Source organism: Ostrea edulis, chromosome 5 (assembly GCF_947568905.1).
Source record: "Ostrea edulis chromosome 5, xbOstEdul1.1, whole genome shotgun sequence".
Lineage (NCBI taxonomy): Eukaryota > Metazoa > Mollusca > Bivalvia > Ostreida > Ostreidae > Ostrea > Ostrea edulis.
Genome location: NC_079168.1, coordinates 38,838,741 through 38,861,623, shown reverse-complemented (window position 1 = coordinate 38,861,623; position 22,883 = coordinate 38,838,741). Strand labels below are relative to the sequence as shown.

Below are 22,883 nucleotides of genomic sequence, written 5' to 3'. Positions count from 1 at the left end.
TGACCTTTTGACTCCAAAATCAACAAGATTCTTCCTCTTTCGATCACAATGCTATATGTGAAGTATCAAATCAATCAATCAATACAAATGTGGCCTGTAAATTGCATACAATCCCATTGTTACACACACACACTGGCCCACTCATAAAAGGCCCCATAACTATACCCCTTCTTGCAATGAATTGCGAGAGGATAAAAATACACACAAAAGAAATGAAAATTCCTTTACATTTGCTTTAATTAATAATTTGAGCAACCTGATACCCAAGATGTCAGCAGCTGTGACTAATTATTTGTACACAGGAACTTAACAGCAATGACTTAACAAAACAAGAACTGAAAACTTAAAGCAATGGCTTACATGAGCGAAATATCTAATTTATTGCTTAAAACTGGCAGTAACTCGGAAATCTTCCACAGAATTGTTACACGAGTATTTTCCGCACACATTCAGAGTCGTACACAGCAAACATATAACAGTCCCAAGTATTCAGGCTACAATCAAGCTACAAGTACATGATAAAAAAACTATAAGCTAACTGTAATGTATCATTAATTTTTACATCATACAGTCTTTATTTGTGATAAAATAACGAAATAAGTATTGCATTTTTGTTTCCATGGATCACACACCTTAAAACTAGTGAAAAAATGACGTGAAATTTTTTTGAAAACCTGTCAGATGCATGTGGTGAAATTGTGAAGCATAGTTGTTTGAGTAGCAATGCGTTATATGAATTTATAATTTATTTTGATTTGAGGTGTAAAATACCAATGTGTTTGTCTATTTACCATAAATAAAATACATGTTTCAACAAATAACATATACATGTCATTTGGGGTGCCTGGCAAGGCCTGCATATACATAATTCTTATCTTTGAATGAAAATACAATAAAATATTACTATTTCCAGTTATTTTTTATAGTTATAGGGGTATATAAATCAGTAATAAGGTACAAAAACTGTCTGGCCTTTTTTGTTTTGGTTTATGATGCAAATATATCAATCTGAATGCATGGTAATTTTATGCATGAATGCCATTGTCTTTTATGCAAATTACCATGTGATAAAAAACCCCAACAACTAGACAGCTATTCCTTACATGTTATTATTACAGTGTACATTAAGCAGTACTACAGTGTAGGCATAAAAATACCTCAGACAAACGGAAATCAAATTTTCCACAGCTTGTTGATGTGCTACATTACAGTTTGTTTGGGGAGAGCTCAATTTTGAAGTAAATAGTTGAAGTAGACTAGAGCTCGTCATATTTGCACAAATACATGATAATCTTTAAATTCGGAATAGTTATAGAAATCCCTCCTAGTTCAAACAATGTTTACCCACGAATTAATCACTGGTCAAATAAGGGAAATGATATTTAGGAATATTCACCGGTTTAAATATCCCCACCATACAAGAAAATGTTTTAAACATGAGATAATATATGTAAAAATATTGATACACATACAAGCTTTGATAAATAATGAAATGCGCACTCTGATATACTGCATGCATAATTAATTATTCTTGAATTTCCTGAATTTTTTAAAATGTTACCCTTCTTTAGAAAGCTTCAATAAATAAATGAATACCACTAAAACGAATCTGAGGTTTGGAGATTACAATCATAAAAATATCAAGAATTTGTCATCAAAAGTTTGTCATAAAGAATTTGCAAATGTAACAAACTGAATGTAAAATAGCATAACAAAAATCAACTACTAATATATATATATATATATATATATACAATGTACAGATTGACTACTATAAACAATATCTATACTAACTATATATATACACAATGTACACTAACTATATATATACACACAATGTATATCATATTTGTACTAACTACTGCAATACAATGTACATGAACAATTGTACGTCAATTTTTACACTAAACTGATACAATAACTGTACGTCAATTTTTACACTAAACGGATATAATATATACTATGTACATCATTTTTATACAATGTATATGTGGATCATTTTTACACAAAACTGTTACAATATATACAATGCCCATCATATTTACACAAAACTGATGCAGTATATATACAATGTATATTATCTACGCTACATACCAACACATTAGTGGTATATTTTATATCTAATGACCAGACTGCTACGAGTTCACACTAAATACTGAAAAAAAAAAACACCCCAAAACAACCAAACAACAAATTAAACTAGCCAACATTTGATCACCATGATTCTATTTTTTTCAATGTACAACTCCAGGGTGCAAAAAAACAAACAAAAAAACCCCCCAAAACAAACCACCTACTGTATGTGAACACAACATGTAGAGGACTGAATTGAAATCAAGATATACTTTGTAGAAAAAATAATACTGGGTGGGCTAAAATGAAAATAAGTTACAATAAATCTGGACTGTTTTTTTAGTAGCACTGGCCTAGCATCAAGTGGCATAAGTACATTATGAGTATTATTGGACACATGTATTTGAAAAAAAAAAAAATTCTAGTTGTATACCAACATGATGATGTTGATGAACAATGATAATAAAGCAACTGACTCTCATTCAAAGAAATGTATAATTTTCTTCAACTTCGAAATTCTTTATACAGAGATCACAGTACTATCTAAGATTTTCCACAAAAATCGCTGGTACAAAACCTGACCTCATACTAGTAACTAAAGAGGTGTTTTGATTTAATGATACTTGCTACAAACAAACTTCTAAAATGTACACTAAATATATACATGTATTTATATAAGTAAAATGAATACCATTTACCTTACTGAATGTAATTTATTCCCAAGATTTCTCAATCAAGTCTAAATAGTAGGTAGAATTTGTATAGAGTTATATAAGAGGTAGGTGTAATATATTCCAACATTTGAACATCATAGAAATTTTACAAGTCCTTTATTTCATATATATATTTTTAAGGAATTTTATATTTTTACTTATTACAACCAAATTACACCAAAATATCATATCTATATATTTGTGTGGAGGGTAAGTTATTAATTCAACAAACCAGTCCTTTTCTATTTTGATCGAAATGCACCATTTAAAAAAGAAACTGCACACAACTTTTTATTTATGAATCGCCACTAGTAAAATAATTTGCGTAAAGTAATATTCACAAAAGAGCAGTCATATGCACTTCTATCATTGACATAAAGAGCTCGTGTTCATGAATATAAGAATGTTGTGCTTAAAACCTTGTGGATGTCGCCAGAGATGTTGAGTAGACAACATGCGGTTATGATAAAACATGAAACAAGGATGGACTCTGTGGGTCAGCCTACAGCCCGATAATAAAGCACTTACTATTTATCACAGCATTCAATGGAAACCTGACTCATCTAAGTATGAAACTGGAGGAAAGACTGTAAACTAACACGGACTGTACACCCATCTCCTACAAACTGGCCTGTGATTCTTTCTCAAAACAACAATATGGAAGAAGTATACGTACATTAATATAATAAGACTAGCTACATAATAGACCTAATGAAATCCGCTAAAACTAGAGATATAATACATGTAATCAAATTCACTAATTCACAATACATTAAAAAAAAATGAAATAAATTAAAAACTTCCCATATATTTAAAAAGCACATGTCCCACCTACTGCGTTACACTGGGTCAGTCTATTAATGCTATTTCTTAAGGTTTTCACACCAACCTCTTTTTCTCGTTTAATATGAAAATTATTACCCATTAAATCTTATACCAAATGTTTTCAGCACGTAGAGAGTATCAGATATTTGCAAAATTCATAAGAAGTAAAATGAGATTTAAATGGAGCATTATGGGTTATGTTAGTGAGTACAATTACATCTGTTATAGTTCTTTTGTAATATCTAATCAAATTAATTTTAATGCACCACAAATGAACTTTTCTTGCCTTTGTATCATTATAAAAGTCTACCTATAATGACCTCAACAATCAGGATTTTCCTTTACAATTTTCATTATTTCCCCATGATTCTATTTCTATGGAAACCTAAATGAAACCTACTGATTAACAGCACAGGAAAAGTTCACTTCGTACTTCTATACTGAAGATCATGCTAATAAAAATCATGTGACATATTACAGAAAATATTATTAATTTAAACGTATCTTTTTGAATTGTTGAGAAAAAATTCTGAAAATTCTGGAAGATCTTGAATGAGAATTAATGATATCTAAAGTTTCAAATCCTAATCCGTCTGTCAATGCATACACATGATAAAGATGGAAAGGGGAAGATACACATGATAAAGATGGAAAGGTGAAGATACACATGATGAAGATGGAAAGGTGACGATAACGAACAGTGATCAATCTCAAAACTCCTATCAGGAATACAAAATAGAGAGTTGGGCAACATGGACCCCTGGATATAATATACCAGAGGAGGGATCAGGTGCCTAGAGATACAACAAAATATTCTTATGTGATTTTAAGCATTAGTGTCTCTGAAGAAACGTACAAATAAACATGCATATACGGTTCGTATATCAACACAAAATTTGTATTGCTACTCTATGCCTGGCATGTATTATGGACATTAACAATTTGGCATTACATGGCTGCAGTACCATACGTAGTTATATTGCCTATTTTTAACAATTTGATGTTTTAGACATTTTTCATCATCTACAGTGTACATACACTACAAAATGTTGATGTTCTGAAATACCATAATAAATGTTTATAGAATTAAAGTTCCTGTGCTATGAACAACAAGGTAGCACCCCCCCCCCCCCCCCTGTAAAACAATAAACAGACACTACACACCCATTCAAGTGCCAGCATCATATGTTCAAAACACCTTTGAAATTGTGGACTTGTCCATGTAATATAATTTCTATCAACTTCTTGTCTGTATAAAAAAAAATTTCCACTGTCTTGTTAATAATCTGGCCACAATGCCAGTGACTACCCTAATTCTCAGGTCACTTTCTCCACATCTTGTCATTTTCTTTAATATTTCCATGGTAACAATAAATATTTTGGCACCATCTGGCAGCCGATAACACATACCGGTAAAATACTAGCTGCATGAACACATCTATGAACAATCAGTATAAAATAAAGAACTAAAGACTAGAACACCATCATTACAATGTTTTCTTGGAGTGAGTGAGCCTGGTTGGAGAGATCCTGCGAGCTGTTGCGAGTGGCGGGCGGAGATACTGCCGAAGGTAGGCAATACTGAGAGGCTGTTTTGATACCATTTCATCAATGAGGACTTTATCTTCAGCTCCATCAGAACACAGTCCATAGTTCATCTGAATACACACCACACACATGTGTACAATACATTAACAATTCAACCCTGGTTCCTTTTGATAAGAGATATTGCATGACTTGCCTTTTGATATATTTTACCATCCAGAAAATAAATGAATTTAATAATAACTATATGCAAGTATATGTGTTTGATTTAAAATAACATAACAGACTCCTGTCAGTGAAATTACCTGCATGACATATGTCACCAAGGAAACCGTTTTGTTGTCCCTTATAACTGGCTCTATAATCCAACCACTGGGAAGAATCTGTAACAATTACAAGCATCATTTTACTAACTGTATGTGCGAACGAGGAATTTAAAGAATAACACAAAGATACATAATTTGTTTTTGTTAAAAACAAATGTCTCCCCAGCTCCCCAAATTGGAAGAGCTCCAAATGAAACCATCTCCCTTTAATGTACTGCATGGTATGGAGGAGAATGCATGAACAGGAACATAGACATTATGAACTGCACTTTGTGCATTGAAGAAAAAGATAACACATTGATGTTATCAATGTCATTGTTGTATTTGATACAAAAATAATACCTGTTATGCTGAAGTAATAGTAGGAAAGTGAACATACCCTTGTACAGTACCCGCAACGTTATTCTTGACATTCCTATCGTGTTCTATCGTGCGTGTATCCTATCATGTTTTGCATTTATCAGGTCTATCGTATATCGTGTTTTGTGTGTATCAGGTTTTCTGTTTATCGTGAAAATCGTTTATCGTGTAGCTTCGGAAACTATCGGGATCGTGTATTAAATCTAATGAAAAAGTACAATACTTTTCGAAAGCTTTATTTGTTTTGTTAAAGAAACTATTTTTAGGAATCAAGGAAACACAGTATATTTGAAAGAGAACATAAAGCTGTCGATTTTAAGGCAGAGGAAGAGCTATTTGTCTGTCCAGAGAGAGTGAAAATTCATCACAATTTCATTCTAAGTAGTATGAAAAGTAGGCAGTGGTTTGCCGAGCAAACAGGGGACAGTAAATCTGAAAGCCCCTTCATCTGAAGTTCATAAATATTTGTTTGTTTAGAAACAATTATTTGTAATTATCACTAACAGAGAAATAGGAAGTTCTGATTTGAAAGGAAAAATCAGTAAATTACATTGTTTATTACATATATTTTAATAAAGGCTCTTTTTCTTTCGATTTTTTCCACCTGTATTCTATTCATATACCAACTACTGAACTTGTGTGCGTCTGTGTATCACCCGTGTTTTGACTGCAAACATTCTCAGGGACATTGTATTTCACACATTTAGAAGATTAAGTTTTAAAAGGGTGCAATTATGTTGCATCTCCCAAAAGTCTGTTCAACTGGGCACGAGTCGTTGGTTTTTCTTCTTGTACATGTACACTTGTACATGTACCAATAGTCGTATGGGTAGATACTGAAAATTTATGCCGGTTTTGATGATTATATCAATTTTTTTTTTACATACTAAACCCAAAAATTTTTAAGCATTTAAAATTGTGAATTAAAAAAACAACGGAGTTTTGCTTTTTTCCTCCATAGTTTATTTATTTTTTGTAATTAAGATATCAATTCAAATACAAATGTTCCAATTACTTATGACTATCAATTATCACTCATAGTGTAGAAATATCTAACGTACATGCATGAAAATTTGGTGTAGTGCAGTGGATTGTTTTTAAAGCGGTCATGATGAAAATAATTGTAATTGTTGAATGACCGGTGAACTTAGAGCTTGATGCAAATTAACCTCCTCCTCACTACACACAAAATATTACTCGGTTTTATTTCACATTCAAGATAATAGATATTAGAATAAGAGAGCTACTGAAGCATGATATCACTACATTATATTGCATTTTATAGTTAATTCCCTTAATTTGTAATTAATCTATCAAACGTTAGGTGACAATATAATTTTAGAAACATTCGCTGGAAAAATTCATAGATATCAAATAATATTTGAATAATATAAATTATATATTAATTAAAAACCTTATATAGTTTAGTTTTCGGATTTTACATGTAGCTGTGATGGCGTAAAAAATTGAATCAACATTATTTTTTTTTAAAAAGTAGGACCGTGTATTAAAGAAATTATACGTTTTAGGTGTATAATGAATATTAAAATCCTTCAGTATTATTATCAACATAAAGTAATTATGTTGTAGGTATCAAAATTTCGTTCTGTCTAAATTGCTTCTAAATTTACAACATTTCTATCAGGTTTTCCGTTTATCGTGAAGATTGTTTATCGTGTTTTGCGTTTATCAGGTCTATCGTGAAGATCGTTTATCGTGTTTTGCGTTTATCAGGTTTCCTATCGTATCGTGTGTGTATCCTATCGTATCCTATCGTGTGTGTATCGTGTTCTATCGTTTATCATGTCAAGAATAACGTTGCGGGTACTGTACATGAAAAAAAAAGAAGCTATAAAACACTCCTATTTGATCCACTGTAAATTGTAGGAAAATATTAGATCCCTGGGTCAGAACAAAGTGAACATTATTATATGACAACAAAGTATTGTACAAAATTTCAAGACAATCTGATAAGTCATATAGGAGGAGGAGTGTTCACAAGCTATTTTACACCCCCACCCCTCTTAGATCCACTGTAATTTTAATGATAACAATTGGATCCTCCTGTCCCGATAATATGCAAATCTACAAATGGCAATGAAGCATTGACATTGTACAATGTTTCAACTCTATCTGCTAAGCCATACAGGAGGAGAAGCAGTCACAAGGATTTCTGACAGGCAGATGGACAGAAAGTACGAAAACATTATGTCTCCCCCTGGAAGAGGGGAGACATTATAGGGGGAGACATAATTATGAGCAAAGAACTAAGACCTTAATTCTGTTGACCCCGGCGGGGATAGGGAGGTCAGTTTCCACCGACTCCATAGATAACACCAGCTTTTCTCCATCCTGTCTCTCGCTTTGGATCACACACCAGTCGTAATTATATTTCTTAAATTTGTGTAGCACCTCGTTACTGTAGTAAACTGAACACGAAAAAAAAACAAAACATAAAGGTCATTGAAAAAATATAATTTCCTTTACATTTCGCATACTTGATGTAAATCTGAATCTATTTCAGATCCCTCCTCCAATCATTATTGAACTCACTTGTATGATCTAGCATTAAACATTTGTTACATGATTTGAAATATAAGCTTACCTATCTTAATCTTTTCAGTGACATGCTGCAAAATATCCACTCTCTGAAAATAGAAAAACGAATATCTTAGTTTACTGTCACAAAACCACAGTGTTAATGCAGTAAATATGTACAGTGTGTCTGTTTCTTCCATTTCTTGTCCCCTGGTGAGTTGCAGAAGGATAGCAACTTGCCAGTTCATTTCTTTATTATCTAATCTTTAATAGACTTGAAGTAATGGTACCTGGTAAAATGATATACATGTACATATTGGTTTTCAAAGTTTAATGTAAAAGGTCAGTGGAGGAGAAAATACGAACAAAATTCATTGTGTATGTGATTACAACACATTTTCATCTGATTTTTCTCAAGTTGTCAAGAATGGTACCTAATATAACAATCTCAGATCCTACTGTTTTTTTTAAGTCAAATGCAAAAACAACAAGGTCATTGATATCACTGGAAACCCACGGTTGGTCACACTTCTTTTACCTCCCGTGGTACACAATGCCAATATTTTCGCTGGAAGGTGTATCTCAGCTTCTTTATGTAATTGGTTGCTTTACCATTCCTTATTGCAATATTCAACCAATGAAAAAGCCCCCTATTTCCAGTGTTTGGGAGCATAGAAAAACATGGCTTTTGAAGCGAAGATTTTGAAAAGTTACAAAGCTTTCAGTGAAATGCTTTATGACTTCTTTGTCAGTTTGTTTTGAAATTAATTTAATTCAAAATGTAAACATACCTTGTAACTTATCTCTTTCCTCCTTCATCTGGTCCACTTTCGTTTTTTGTTGAATTTGCATACTCAATTTAATTTAGTCGTATAAAGGCTGCATGCAAATGATGTGTTTGTTGGCTGAAAGTTGAGGCACTCTAGAGCATAGCTGTAGTGTTCAAGTGAAGATTTTGACAACAGAGCCCTGTAACCCCAATCTTTCATACAGGCACAACAAAACACACACATTTTAATGGGCACTGCCATTACCACTGACACTTTAGAGTTTCGGGAATACTTACAGCGATTCCCACTGGTCCTCAATAGCTCACGTAAGGTCATCCATTTTAATGAGTAATGCGAAAATACCAGCGTTGTGTCCCACGGGAGGTAAAAGAAGTGCGACCAACTGTGTGTTCCTGACCGGATCATTGAAAGAGGTACATGAATTACTATATTCCTTATGTCCTGAGACATACCTTTAAGCTGTCATCGTATGTGTATCGACTCCTGAGACATACCTTTAAGCTGTCATCGTATGTGTATCGACTCCTGAGACATACCTTTAAGCTGTCATCGTATGTGTATCAGTCCTGAGACATACCTTTAAGCTGTCATCGTATGTGTATCGGGTCCTGGGATTCTTCACCGCGTCCATCACAGCTTGTGGGGAAGTCTGGATAATGCCCTTTCCGATGTAGCTGGAGAAAAAAAATAATTCAGTCAGTATTGATTGCCAATCAAATAAACTACAACTACTGAAATTTTATCAGAAAAATAATAATACAAGTGAAATACATAGTTAAACATAATATTAGTTATTAAATAATATTTCATCTTATATATTGAATTTAAAGGATAAATGACAAGGTTACAAGGTCATCTCTTCATTCCTCTGTAGTGGTATTGTGATACAGGAGACCATTACAAACCTTCCGTACAAGTTAATGTTGTGTTACAGAACCTTCCGTACAAGTTAATGTTGTGTTATACAGAACCTTCTGTACAAGTTAGTGTTGTGTTATACAGAACCTTCCCAACAAGTTAATGTTGTGTTATACAGAACCTTCTGTACGAGTTAATGTTGTGTTATACAGAATCTTCTGTACAAGTTAATGTTGTGTTATACAGAACCTTCTGTACAAGTTAATGTTGTGTTATACAGAATCTTCCGGACAAGTTAATGTTGTGTTATACAGAACCTTCTGTACAAGTTAATGTTGTGTTATACAGAACCTTTTGGACAAGTTAATGTTGTGTTATACAGAACCTTCCGTACAAGTTAATGTTGTGTTATACAGAACCTTCCAGACAAGTTAATGTTGTGTTATATAGGATTACAAACCTTCCAGACAAGTTAATGTTGTGTTATACAGAACCTTCCCAACAAGTTAATGTTGTTATACAGAACCTTCCCAACAAGTCAATGTTGTGTTATACAGAACCTTCCAGACAAGTTAATGTTGTGTTATACAGAATCTTCTGTACGAGTTAATGTTGTGTTATACAGAACCTTCTGTACAAGTTAATGTTGTGTTATACAGAACCTTCCGTACAAGTTAATGTTGTGTTATACAGAACCTTCCAGACAAGTTAATGTTGTGTTATACAGAACCTTCTGTACGAGTTAATGTTGTGTTATACAGAACCTTCCAGACAAGTTAATGTTGTGTTATACAGAATCTTCTGTACAAGTTAATGTTGTGTTATACAGAATCTTCCGGACAAGTTAATGTTGTGTTATACAGAACCTTCTGTACAAGTTAATGTTGTGTTATACAGAACCTTCCGGACAAGTTAATGTTGTGTTATACAGAACCTTTCCGACAAGTTAATGTTGTGTTATACAGGATTACAAACCTTCCCGACAAGTTAATGTTGTGAAATTGACGTTTGATGATCACCACGTCACTCTCGAAGCCACAAAACCTACACAGACACAAAGTAAAATGATCAGAGACATTGTATTATCTTAAATTCATCATCTGTATAATATTCAGCAGACAGATTATCAGTTTATACAAATCATTATAACATACACACTTTGTCATGAGCATAGATATCAGCTCTACATATCAAATACATGTACATAAATGAATTTTCTTTTTAGGTAAATCATGCAAGACTACGATTTGAAATTGACTTTTAAACTACGGAGTTTTGAGTTAATTTCAACACTTACATCCAGCCTCCTGTTGAGTCTTGCTGTTGCTGTGGAGACGCCTTCAGATCTAAGTTTGAGACTCTATGGACCTACAGAAACAGATGTTTTTTTGTATGTTATTGTGATTCTTAAAATTACATGTCTGTAGTGCATGTGACTGGTCACCTGATTGCCAAGTTATATTTTGATCATGTGACTGGTCATTTTATTTTTTTTGTAGTCAAGTTATTGTCAAGGTGACTTAACCTTGTTTTTTTTCTTTCTTTGTGGTCAGTCATAGCAATCTAATTCCTTTGTGTTGGTCATGTAAAAGTTATTGCATGTATCCTTCAGAGCATTTTGTACTGGTCAGCAGGAAATACCAATAAGATATTGCTAAATGCTGAGCCTTCATCCCTAGCAGGGGCATAATATTGATCAGATTCCTAGACTCGGATCACAGTTGTATCTGCCAAAAGCACTGATGTTGTAGAATGCCACTGTTCAAAAATTAAGTCACCTGACTATGAAAAAATAACAAAAAGTCACAAAACAAAATCCCACTGGACAATCAGATGCCCAGTCCCACAATACAAAATCCCACTGTACAATCAGATGACCAGTCTCACAAAACAAAATCCCACTGGACAATCAGATGACTAGTCTCACAAAACACCACTGGACAATCAGATGACCGGTCTCACAAAACAAAATACCACTGGACAATCAGATAACCAGTCTCACAAAACAAAACACCACTGGACAATCAGATGACCAATCTCACAAAACACCACTGGACAATCAGATGACCTGTCTCACAAAACACCACTGGACAATCAGATGACCAGTCTCACAAAACAAAATACCACTGGACAATCAGATGACCGGTCTCACAAAACACCACTGGACAATCAGATGACTGGTCTCACAAAAACGAAATACCACTGGACAATCAGATGACCAGTCTCACAAAACAAAATACCACTGGACAATCAGATGACCAGTCTCACAAAACAAAATACCACTGGACAATCAGATGACCGGTCTCACAAAACAAAATCCCACTGGACAATCAGATGACTGGTCTCACAAAACAAAATACCACTGGATAATCAGATGACCAGTCTCACAAAACAAAATACCACTGGACAATCAGATGACCGGTCTCATAAAACAAAATACCACTGGACAATCAGATGACCGGTCTCACAAAACAAAATACCACTGGACAATCAGATGACCTGTCTCACAAAACACCACTGGACAATCAGATGACCAGTCTCACAAAACAAAATACCACTGGACAATCAGATGACCAGTCTCACAAAACAGACATCACAATAACAAACATAAAACCCCATCTATACTGTATATTTTGTTCAGATAAACAAGATTAATGGTGAATACATAAATACAGGTACATTGTATACATACATGTACAAAATGTAAAGGACATTTTGATATCAAATTTTATACAACGGTCTATTACGTGAAAGAGTACATCATCACAATTTAGATGGTGTATGTTGTGTAGGATATAATGTGAATCTACTGAAAGCTTACCAGAGCCAGTAATTCGGCTGCCACTTGGTTGGCCAATGTTGTGTTCTTTGCCACTTCTCTAGCACGCTTTTCATCATGATCTAAAATTTGTTACATAAACTTTGTTATCATGCAAATATAATTTCAGTGCAATAAATACTGATAGTATTGTACATCAATCACTAGTTCGTCGTTCTCAAAATTTATTAAAATGACTAGAGTATCCCCTCGCAATAATGTATATATATAATTGCACTCACTTATAAGACAATTAACACATCATATATGATATCATGACGCAAAAAGCAAACATATCCATCCAGTGGCCTTGACCTTTGACTTGGAAATCAACAGTGTTTGACAACCCACCCTATGGAACAAGCAGGCACAGTTTAATGATTCCCGGTTCTGCGGGAATCTGTGGTTTTATTTGAATTCTGCCCACAAAGATTTTATTAAGCAATTCCCTCCTGTGTGTCATGACCTTAATAATCTATTGGGTTTTACAACTTACCATGGGGAACAAGAATGCAAATTTCAATGACACCCCCTCCCCCGTGTTTCAATTTTCTCTAAATCTTGTCCATATTGTAGATGACAAACATACATATGTACAACAACATTTCTGTATCTCCTCAGCATCTCGTTGTAAGGGAATAAAAAGTACAATTTAATCTGCCAAATATTTCACTACTTAATTCTTAAATCACCTTTCCCAAATTTGAGAAATGACTTGAAACCTATTTGTTACCTGTTTTCAAGTGTTCCTCCTGATGACTGGATGATTCTATTAGTTACCTGTGTTCAGCTGTTCCTCCTGATGATTCTATTAGCTACCTGTGTTCAGCTGTTCCTCCTGATGATTCTATTAGTTACCTGTGTTCAGTTGTTCCTCCTGATGATTCTATTAGTTACCTGTGTTCAGTCATTCCTCCTGATGATTCTATTAGCTACCTGTGTTCAGTCATTCCTCCTGATGATTCTATTAGTAACCTGTGTTCAGTCATTCCTCCTGATGATTCTATTAGTTACCTGTGTTCAGTCATTCCTCCTGATGATTCTATTAGCTACCTGTGTTCAGCTGTTCCTCCTGATGATTCTATTAGTTACCTGTGTTCAGTTGTTCCTCCTGATGATTCTATTAGTTACCTGTGTTCAGTCATTCCTCTTGATGATTCTATTAGCTACCTGTGTTCAGTCATTCCTCCTGATGATTCTATTAGCTACCTGTGTTCAGTCATTCCTCCTGATGATTCTATTAGTTACCTGTGTTCAGTTGTTCCTCCTGATGATTCTATTAGTAACCTGTGTTCAGTCATTCCTCCTGATGATTCTATTAGCTACCTGTGTTCAGCTGTTCCTCCTGATGATTCTATTAGTTACCTGTGTTCAGTTGTTCCTCCTGATGATTCTATTAGTTACCTGTGTTCAGTCATTCCTCCTGATGATTCTATTAGTTACCTGTGTTCAGTTGTTCCTCCTGATGATTCTATTAGTTACCTGTGTTCAGTCGTTCCTCCTGATGATTCTATTAGTTACCTGTGTTCAGTTGTTCCTCCTGATGATTCTATTAGTTACCTGTGTTCAGTCATTCCTCCTGATGATTCTATTAGTAACCTGTGTTCAGCTGTTCCTCCTGATGATTCTATTAGTTACCTGTGTTCAGCTGTTCCTCCTGATGATTCTATTAGTTACCTGTGTTCAGCTGTTCCTCCTGATGATTCTATTAGTTACCTGTGTTCAGTCGTTCCTCCTGATGATTCTATTAGTTACCTGTGTTCAGTCGTTCCTCCTGATGATTCTAATAGTTACCTGTTCAGTCGTTCCTCCTGATGATTCTATTAGTTACCTGTGTTCGGTCGTTCCTCCTGATGATTCTAATAGTTACCTGTGTTCAGTTGTTCCTCCTGATGACTGGATGATTCACTGAGCTCTGAACTCTCGCTGTCTAACTCGTCCCCCTCCTCCGCGGTCACTGGGGTAGTGTGATTCTGGATCAATAGTTCTGGGGTCTCTGTCTTGTTTCTAGTATTTGTTACAATAGCACCATTGTCATTTAGCACCAATTCACTGGAAGTCGATTTGGAGATATTATCAGCGTCTTTAACTGATTTGGTGACATTATTATTGTCTTTGGAATGAACCTCCTGTGCTGAATTACTTGAGTGGGGGTGAGTCTGTGACCTTGGACGTGACTTATCACTGCCGGACATTTCCTTTATGCTCATATTGTCAGAAAATGTTCGCTGTCTGCAACATGCCTTGACGGGTGATAGTTTCAAAATGGACTCCGACTTTTGTATCACAGCTGACCTCTCTTCTGGGTGGAGCTGGAAAAATTTCTGTTGGAAAACATTACTTTCTTCTTCATCATCACTGGAGGACAAAGTCTCAAATCCACGATAGGTGTGGTGCTTGCTGGGTATTTTAAGGTCAACAAATGGCGTTGCCCTTAATTTCCTATGGAAGATGTAGTTTCTCAGTGAGTGAAGATAGCTGGATACCATCTTTTCTACTGTTGAGCACAAGGTAGCACTAGTTGAACAACTTAGAATGGTAAGTAATGATGTATCCACATCTACGAGGAAACAAATTACAGGTTAAGGAGGTATACTACATCATCATAATGGCTGACTTAAATTATAATATCAGCAATATCTGTCTATTCCTTTTAGATTTTTAAAAATGCACAGCTGAGTAGGTTAGCGTGTCAACTGCAAATCTGTAGATTGCGTTCGAGTCCAGCAGGGTTTTTTAATTTCTTTTTCAGATTACTTTCTACTAAAACTGCATTTTTTAAATAACCAAATAAAGTAAATTTGAAAGTTTTCAATTTCAAAATAGTGTTGTACATATCTTCCATTTTTCATCCATATCAAATTTCCCTCCTTAAAAAGGTCTTGATAAATGGAAAGCGACACACTCATTGTAGGGAATTCTACTATCAGAATGTCATATGTACCTTTTCTTTAAGGAGGAGTTGCCCATTGTCTCACAATCACATTGTACACCAAAGATACAAATATAAAATTAGAAATAAATCCCTCCTCCTTTTTCCACACCCCTGCTTAGCTCAGTGGATAAAAACATTATTCTGGCTTTTTGTCAATCATTTGTTTTGAAGTAAATAAATGTCACCATACCTTGTGTATGTGAGCTTAACCTAACTTGTTTGAGTGTGTATGAATATATTACCAATAACAATAAAGTAAACAAATAAACACATGTAGTTCCTTCAGGTAATACTGGTTATAATATGTAATGAACAACATTGAAGTCTTTATACTTAAATTGTTGAATGACATTAGACGACCCATATAGTAAACCCTATCTCATATGAAATGCAAATGTCTCTGGCACAAAACCGGAAATGAAGAGAAAATCTCTACTCCAAAACAGACAATGGCAGCCATAACATGAAATGTAAATATCCAACATTCCCCAATATAATTACTACCCCTCATGAACCCAAAACAGGTAATTATAACATAAAATATCCAAAGATATACATAAAACTATATAAAATAACCTGTGATTGTTCCAAAATTGTAGATAAATATCTTAACTATAGGAACACATGTAAACATGAAACACGTCCCACTTGTCCAAAAGATGCTTCATACCAAATTTAAAAAGGAATGGAAGGACAGTTATCAAGAAGAAGTTGAAAATGTTCAATTGTTAACGCACGACAGATGATGCACGATGGACACAGACCAATAGCAATAGGTTACCAGAGTGATTAATGATGAATGATGAACACAGACCAATAGCAATGGGTTACCAGAGTGATTAATGATGAATGATGGACACAGACCAATAGCAATGGGTTACCAGAGTGATTAATGATGAATGATGGACACAGACCAATAGCAATAGGTTAATACCAGAGTCACAGTGATTAATGATGAATGATGGACACAGACCAATAGCAATAGGTTACCAGAGTGATTAATGATGAATGATGGACACAGACCAATAACAATAGGTTACCAGAGTGATTAATGATGAATGATGAACACAGACCAAAAGCAATAGGTTAATACCAGAGTCACAGTGATTAATGATGAATGATGGACACAGACCAATAGCAATAGGTTACCAGAGTGATTAATGATGAATGATGGACACAGACCAATAGCAATGGGTTACCAGAGTGATTAATGATGAATGATGGACACAGACCAATAGGAATAGGTTACCAGAGTGATTAATGATGAATGATGAACACAGACCAATAGCAATGGGTTACCAGAGTGATGAATGATGAATGATGGACACAGACCAATAACAATAGGTTACCAGAGTGATGAATGATGAATGATGGACACAGACCAATAGCAATAGGTTAATACCAGAGTCACAGTGATGAATGATGAATGATGGACACAGACCAATAGCAATGGGTTACCAGAGTGATTAATGATGAATGATGGACACAGACCAATAACAATAGGTTACCAGAGTGATGAATGATGAATGATGGACACAGACCAATAGCAATAGGTTACCAGAGTGATTAATGATGAATGATGAACACAGACCAATAGCAATGGGTTACCAGAGTGATGAATGATGAATGATGAACACAGACCAATAGCAATGGGTTACCAGAGTGATTAATGATGAATGATGAACACAGACCAATAGCAATAGGTTACCAGTGTTTAATGATGAATGATGGACACATACCAATAGCAATGGGTTACCAGAGTGATTAATGATGAATGATGAACACAGACCAATAGCAATAGGTTACCAGAGTGATTAATGATGAATGATGGACACAGACCAATAGCAATGGGTTACCAGAGTGTTTAATGATGAATGATGGACACAGACCAATAGCAATAGGTTACCAGAGTGATTAATGATGAATGATGGACACAGACCAATAGCAATGGGTTACCAGAGTGATTAATGATGAATGATGGACACAGACCAATAGCAATGGGTTACCAGAGTGATTAATGATGAATGATGAACACAGACCATTAGCAATAGGTTACCAGAGTGATTAATGATGAATAATGGACACAGACCAATAGCAATGGGTTACCAGAGTGTTTAATGATGAATGATGGACACAGACCAATAGCAATGGGTTACCAGAGTGATTAATGATGAATGATGGACACAGACCAATAGCAATGGGTTACCAGAGTGATGAATGATGAACACAGACCAATAGCAATAGGTTACCAGAGTGATTAATGATGAATGATGAACACAGACCAATAGCAATGGGTTACCAGAGTGATGAATGATGAATGATGGACACAGACCAATAGCAATAGGTTACCAGAGTGATTAATGATGAATGATGGACACAGACCAATAGCAATAGGTTACCAGAGTGTTTAATGATGAATGATGGACACAGACCAATAGCAATGGGTTACCAGAGTGATGAATGATGAATGATGGACACAGACCAATAACAATAGGCTACCAGAGTGCAATAACAATAGGTTACCAGAGTGATTAATGATGAATGATGGACACAGACCAATAGGAATAGGTTACCAGAGTGACCCCACGTTTCCATTGTTTACCCCAGAACACAAACAAACTTAGGACTTTTATTAAATTAAAGAACTGTGTGTTGGTGGACAATATTCTTAATGAATTATTAGCGTTTGAGATATTCTCACAGATTGTGTCTATTGTACATGTGTACATACCCTCTAGAGGTTGTAAAAGGTAAAACATATGATCATGCTTCTCTATATCCGACTCTAGAATCCAACAACATCCATTTTCCTCTCGAAACCAGTGTCTGTTAACAAAAGAAAGGAACAAAAGAATATTCAGTTCAGCCTTCGAATGAATCATGGCCAGTCTCAAACAAAGGACTATATACATGTATAAGGCCCATCCAAATTGATGTTTGTACTTTTGTTCCAAAATTAAGTGCACTTTCTGCTTGAATCGCAACTCAGTACCTATTCTCAGTATGATCCAAATGACAAAGAAGCAGAGAAATGACACCACAAACATGTTACAGTGTATGCCATTATTTTCAGTATTCTGACATAAAATGGCTATTTTTACACAATTTTTCTTTTAGAAAACATTGAGCACAGACTTTGGCAAATTTTACATTCCAAGATTTAACTTTCCAGTGAATACATATGATCTAAATTTATTGTTTATCCAAAGCTGTGCTCTATGTTTTCTAAAAGAAAAACCAGACTATGCGAAATATGTTGGACTGTTTGACATTTTCGGTAAAAAATGGATCGATCTGGTAAAAGTTTGTATAATTCCTGACCAAATCCAGTATTGTGTTTTTGTTTTGTTTATAGTATTTCCAGTATTAAACATGTTAAACTACTTCAGTTTTTCCAAATAAACATGTATACGCAAAGTAAATCAGGGTACATATATGAATGATAAAAAAATTTCAGTCTTTGAAATTAAGTGGTAGGCCCATGACGATAACCTTGGTTAGTATAATCTAGAATAGGCTACCAAACATTATTGACATGCCGGGCATGCCCTGTGGGCCAGTAATATATTTCCGGTGGGGATTATGATTCCCCTACTAAAATATAAAGAATGTGAAATTCCTCGTAGGAAATTTGTGAAACAACCCGTTTTTACAGAGACAGAGAAAGTTGGCGCTAAGAAGAAGTGTGAGGAAACAAGTGACCAAAAAAAAAATGTTAGCGTGCTTGGCAGGAGAACCGGCCCTGATTTGAATACAATGATGGTCTCATATTTTGCATCTGCTGCAGAAAGGAAAACAATGCAAATTGTAAGTTCATGTCTGTCTCAGATAATTATAGAATTGATTCTGTAAGAGAACACGAAAACAGTAAATGGTGTAACCACTTTGCGCCAAAGTAATAACCACTTTGACTGCCTCAGACAGTCAGAATATATGATTGAGCATTAGTTAATAACCCTTGTTTTTACCTTTATTAGGATGAGAGGGATTATGAAGAACTAGAAGAATCAGAATTGGAGGATTCTGAAGAAAGAGACTGTGAAATGACAGAATTGGAAGTTGAAAGAGAGCTGTAACTCTTGTCTTAAACATGTATTGTAATACTCTGTAAAAATGTTTAAACTTGAAATTTCGAATCATGTTGACTCATTCCTACGCAGCATTTGGGCTAGAAAAATCTCATTTGGGCTACCAAATTTTGTACTCTCACGTATCCTATAGGCTTGTAGCCAGAAACATTAAGTGCAAAGACTGAATTTTGCACATTAGAAATTTTGGTGTGGTAAAATTATTTTTGGTCAGGTAAAGCTAGGCTGTTTATCAGAATGAATGTCCGGTAAAATTAAAAATCATTTGCATACACCGAAAACACCCACAAAAATGAACATTATCGCTGAATTTCATCAGAATTGAGAAATTGCATCACTTTATATACTATGTACTCCAAATGACTGTAAATATACCAATAATGTGATATTACAGATAACGTATTGGAGACAATCTCTGTTATGAAATATAAGACTTCGTCTATTTTTTAATCTGTCAAAGAGTTTTATAAGGGCCCCGAAAGGGTGTTAGGTATCGTACATACAGTTAATCTTCGTTATCTCGAACTTGATGGACCAAGAAAAAACTTTCGAGATATACGTGGATTCAAGATATCAAGGGTAAAATACTTAAAGAATAAGTGGTTGGGACCTTCTGAATCACTTTGACATATCCATGGTATTCGAGATACATCAGTGTTCGAGATACTGAAGTTTAACTGTAGTCTTTAGAAAAATTCCTGTGGAGATTACTTCCTTTCACAAATGATAACATTTAGCAAATGTGATTTAAAGTGATGTTTAATGTATACTGCGAAATTGGTTATATCTAAGGAATAAGTCATATAAAATAGTAAAAAAGTTTTGAGTAAAAATTAAAAAGGAAACACGTTTAAAAACAATAGGGTTCTTCTTACTTTAAACCATACAGGCACAGATACCTTGTTAGTAATCTTTCATACATCTGTATGATATTGCTCTCCTGGAAGACTGGATCCACTGCAATTTCTAACACTTGATCCACCCCCACATTTGTGTCCATCCAAGAGGAAGATCTACGAGGAGTGGACCGTTCAGAAGCTTTAAATGTAGCAGTCTCCACACCTGGCTTCCACTCCGCAGTCTTTGAAACATCCTTCAGAGTATGATGTACAACCTGTGATGTCAAGAAGGCATTTGTAGTAGATACATGTATGCATATATTATATCAATAACATTCTCATGGCATTCAAAATTCTTAAACGACTTTTGCAAATCAATATCACCCTTGGGGGGGGGGGGGGGGGGGGGGGGGGGGGGGGGGGGGGGGGCATAAAAAGTAGAGTTAAAAATGGCTGTTTTCAACAATGTTTCATTTGCAACTAAAGAAAAATATGTCTGCAAGAATCTCCTGGGAATGACCTCCAATCTCATGCATTTTGAAGGCAAATCCCCTTGGTTTGGATCAAAGACTGTATCACATGTATGTGAACTCTGACTTCAGAACATTTTAAGGAAACCTAAAGCGTATATAATTGATACATTTCATGTGTTAAAACTGAAACAATAGGCCCATGGGTCACATAACTCACATGAGCAGTTAAATCTTCCAAAGTAAACATTTTCACAGTGGCCCATCATTGCCCAGGTCATAGTGTAAACAAATTTCAATGTATATTTCATTTGACAAATTCTACCCCTGTGTTTCTTGAGAAGAATTCAAATGACTTTTACTGCAAATGTCTACATAAAACTGTAAATTTCTACTATTGTTTTGGTTCCAGGAATCATGGATTGAACAAATCTTCAATATATAAGGAAGCTTTAACAAGTTTTGACTTTTCTAGTAGTCTAGTAGTGGTTCTTCAGAAAAACACTTTATATAAACAACCCTCATTTCTTAATTATTTTCTCTTGAAAAAGAATAAGGCTCTTCATTTAAAAAAAAAAAATTATTTAATCCCCTTTAGCCAAAGATGCTTTGTTGAAATTAAGTTTGGTAGAAATTGGTCCAGTAGTACTAATCTTAGAATTTAGTAATAATATATTAACACCCTCCCCCTACCAGGAATTATATTTAAATATAATATCTGGTGATATTTTTTTAAAAAGGGATTTCATGAAATTCCTAAAATGTCCAGGAATCACAAGTAATCCCTACATGGCGTAAGAATTATGAGAAATCCTTGACATTCCCTCTGTAACATAAATACCTGAGCAGGGGAAGGGAGGTGGATAAAGCTGGCAATGACATTGACCTCTTGACCCCCACTAGTTGTTAATTTCCTGGTCCATACCCTACTGCCACTGTGACATGACAGTATCCACCAATTCTTTACATGACCAACAGGAAATGGCTACAAAGGTGTTTTTCATAAGTTATTAGTGCTCATTTGTATATAAATATATACATGTGTATGTATTTAATTAATTAACATTAGCCGTTTATGATATATTTTCTGTCAAATTTCATATCTCCAGGGTCGTTCAGAATTTATAATGTTCACAAACCTTTGACTTCTTCAGCAACTTTAAAAACTCAACAGAGGATAATAGAATAACTCCCTGAAATTACAAACACAGCAACTGACAATTTTATTTTCACTGCAATGAATAACACACACATTGTGAAATAACTTCTAAGAAACACTATATACATGTAGTGATAGAACAGAAATCTGTAGCAATATTGAATATAGGCCTTAAAAAAATTGTATACTTTGTCTAAAATGAATCTTGTTTTTAATATAAATACTTATATTACAGTTTTAAAATCTGTACATCTGACAGAAAGATACACATTCCAATGTTCTGATATTTCGCATCTATTAGTATTAGACACAAAGTACCACCTGCTGATGTTGACTGCTACTGTTCAACTGCTTCAGTGATGTAAATTTCAAAATTAATATCGTTATAAGACAGGTACACAACGCGACGATAGATAGAAAGTATAAAAGCATCCTGTTACGAAAGATTTCGTCATTTGTATTGTTGTATTCGAAACTTTTTCAACGAAACAAGAGATGACGAACTTGTTTTCATCTCCTTTACTCAAGTGGCAAAGTTCACCGGA

General features: G+C 34.7%; 1 protein-coding gene across 1 annotated transcript; it reads right to left on the bottom strand.

Annotated features, from left to right (window-relative positions):
• Positions 1 to 213: 213 nt before the first annotated feature.
• On the bottom strand, positions 214 to 22,882 carry LOC125650836 (uncharacterized). The gene is made up of 14 exons (XM_048879381.2): positions 22,660 to 22,882; positions 22,319 to 22,372; positions 22,021 to 22,164; positions 20,770 to 20,984; positions 18,514 to 18,608; positions 14,718 to 15,407; positions 12,851 to 12,930; positions 11,327 to 11,397; positions 11,005 to 11,073; positions 9,749 to 9,845; positions 8,448 to 8,490; positions 8,117 to 8,271; positions 5,462 to 5,539; positions 214 to 5,269 (listed from the first exon to the last, which is right to left on the bottom strand). Exons 1-14 carry the CDS (start codon positions 22,768 to 22,770, stop codon positions 5,099 to 5,101), a joined length of 2,073 nt encoding a protein of 690 aa, XP_048735338.1. The 5' UTR covers positions 22,771 to 22,882; the 3' UTR covers positions 214 to 5,098.
• Position 22,883: the final 1 nt, after the last annotated feature.

What these genes read in the sequence shown, in the direction of transcription:
- LOC125650836 (XM_048879381.2), bottom strand. Translation starts at nt 22,770, where the DNA reads ATGCTTTTATACTTTCTATCTATCGTCGCGTTGTGTACCTGTCTTATA. An exon ending in CAGCCGAATTACTGGCTCTG is followed by an intron (nt 11,398 to 12,850) that starts GTAAGCTTTCAG and finishes CTGTTTCTGTAG; the next exon opens with GTCCATAGAGTCTCAAACTT. An exon ending in GACTCAACAGGAGGCTGGAT is followed by an intron (nt 11,074 to 11,326) that starts GTAAGTGTTGAA and finishes GTGTCTGTGTAG; the next exon opens with GTTTTGTGGCTTCGAGAGTG.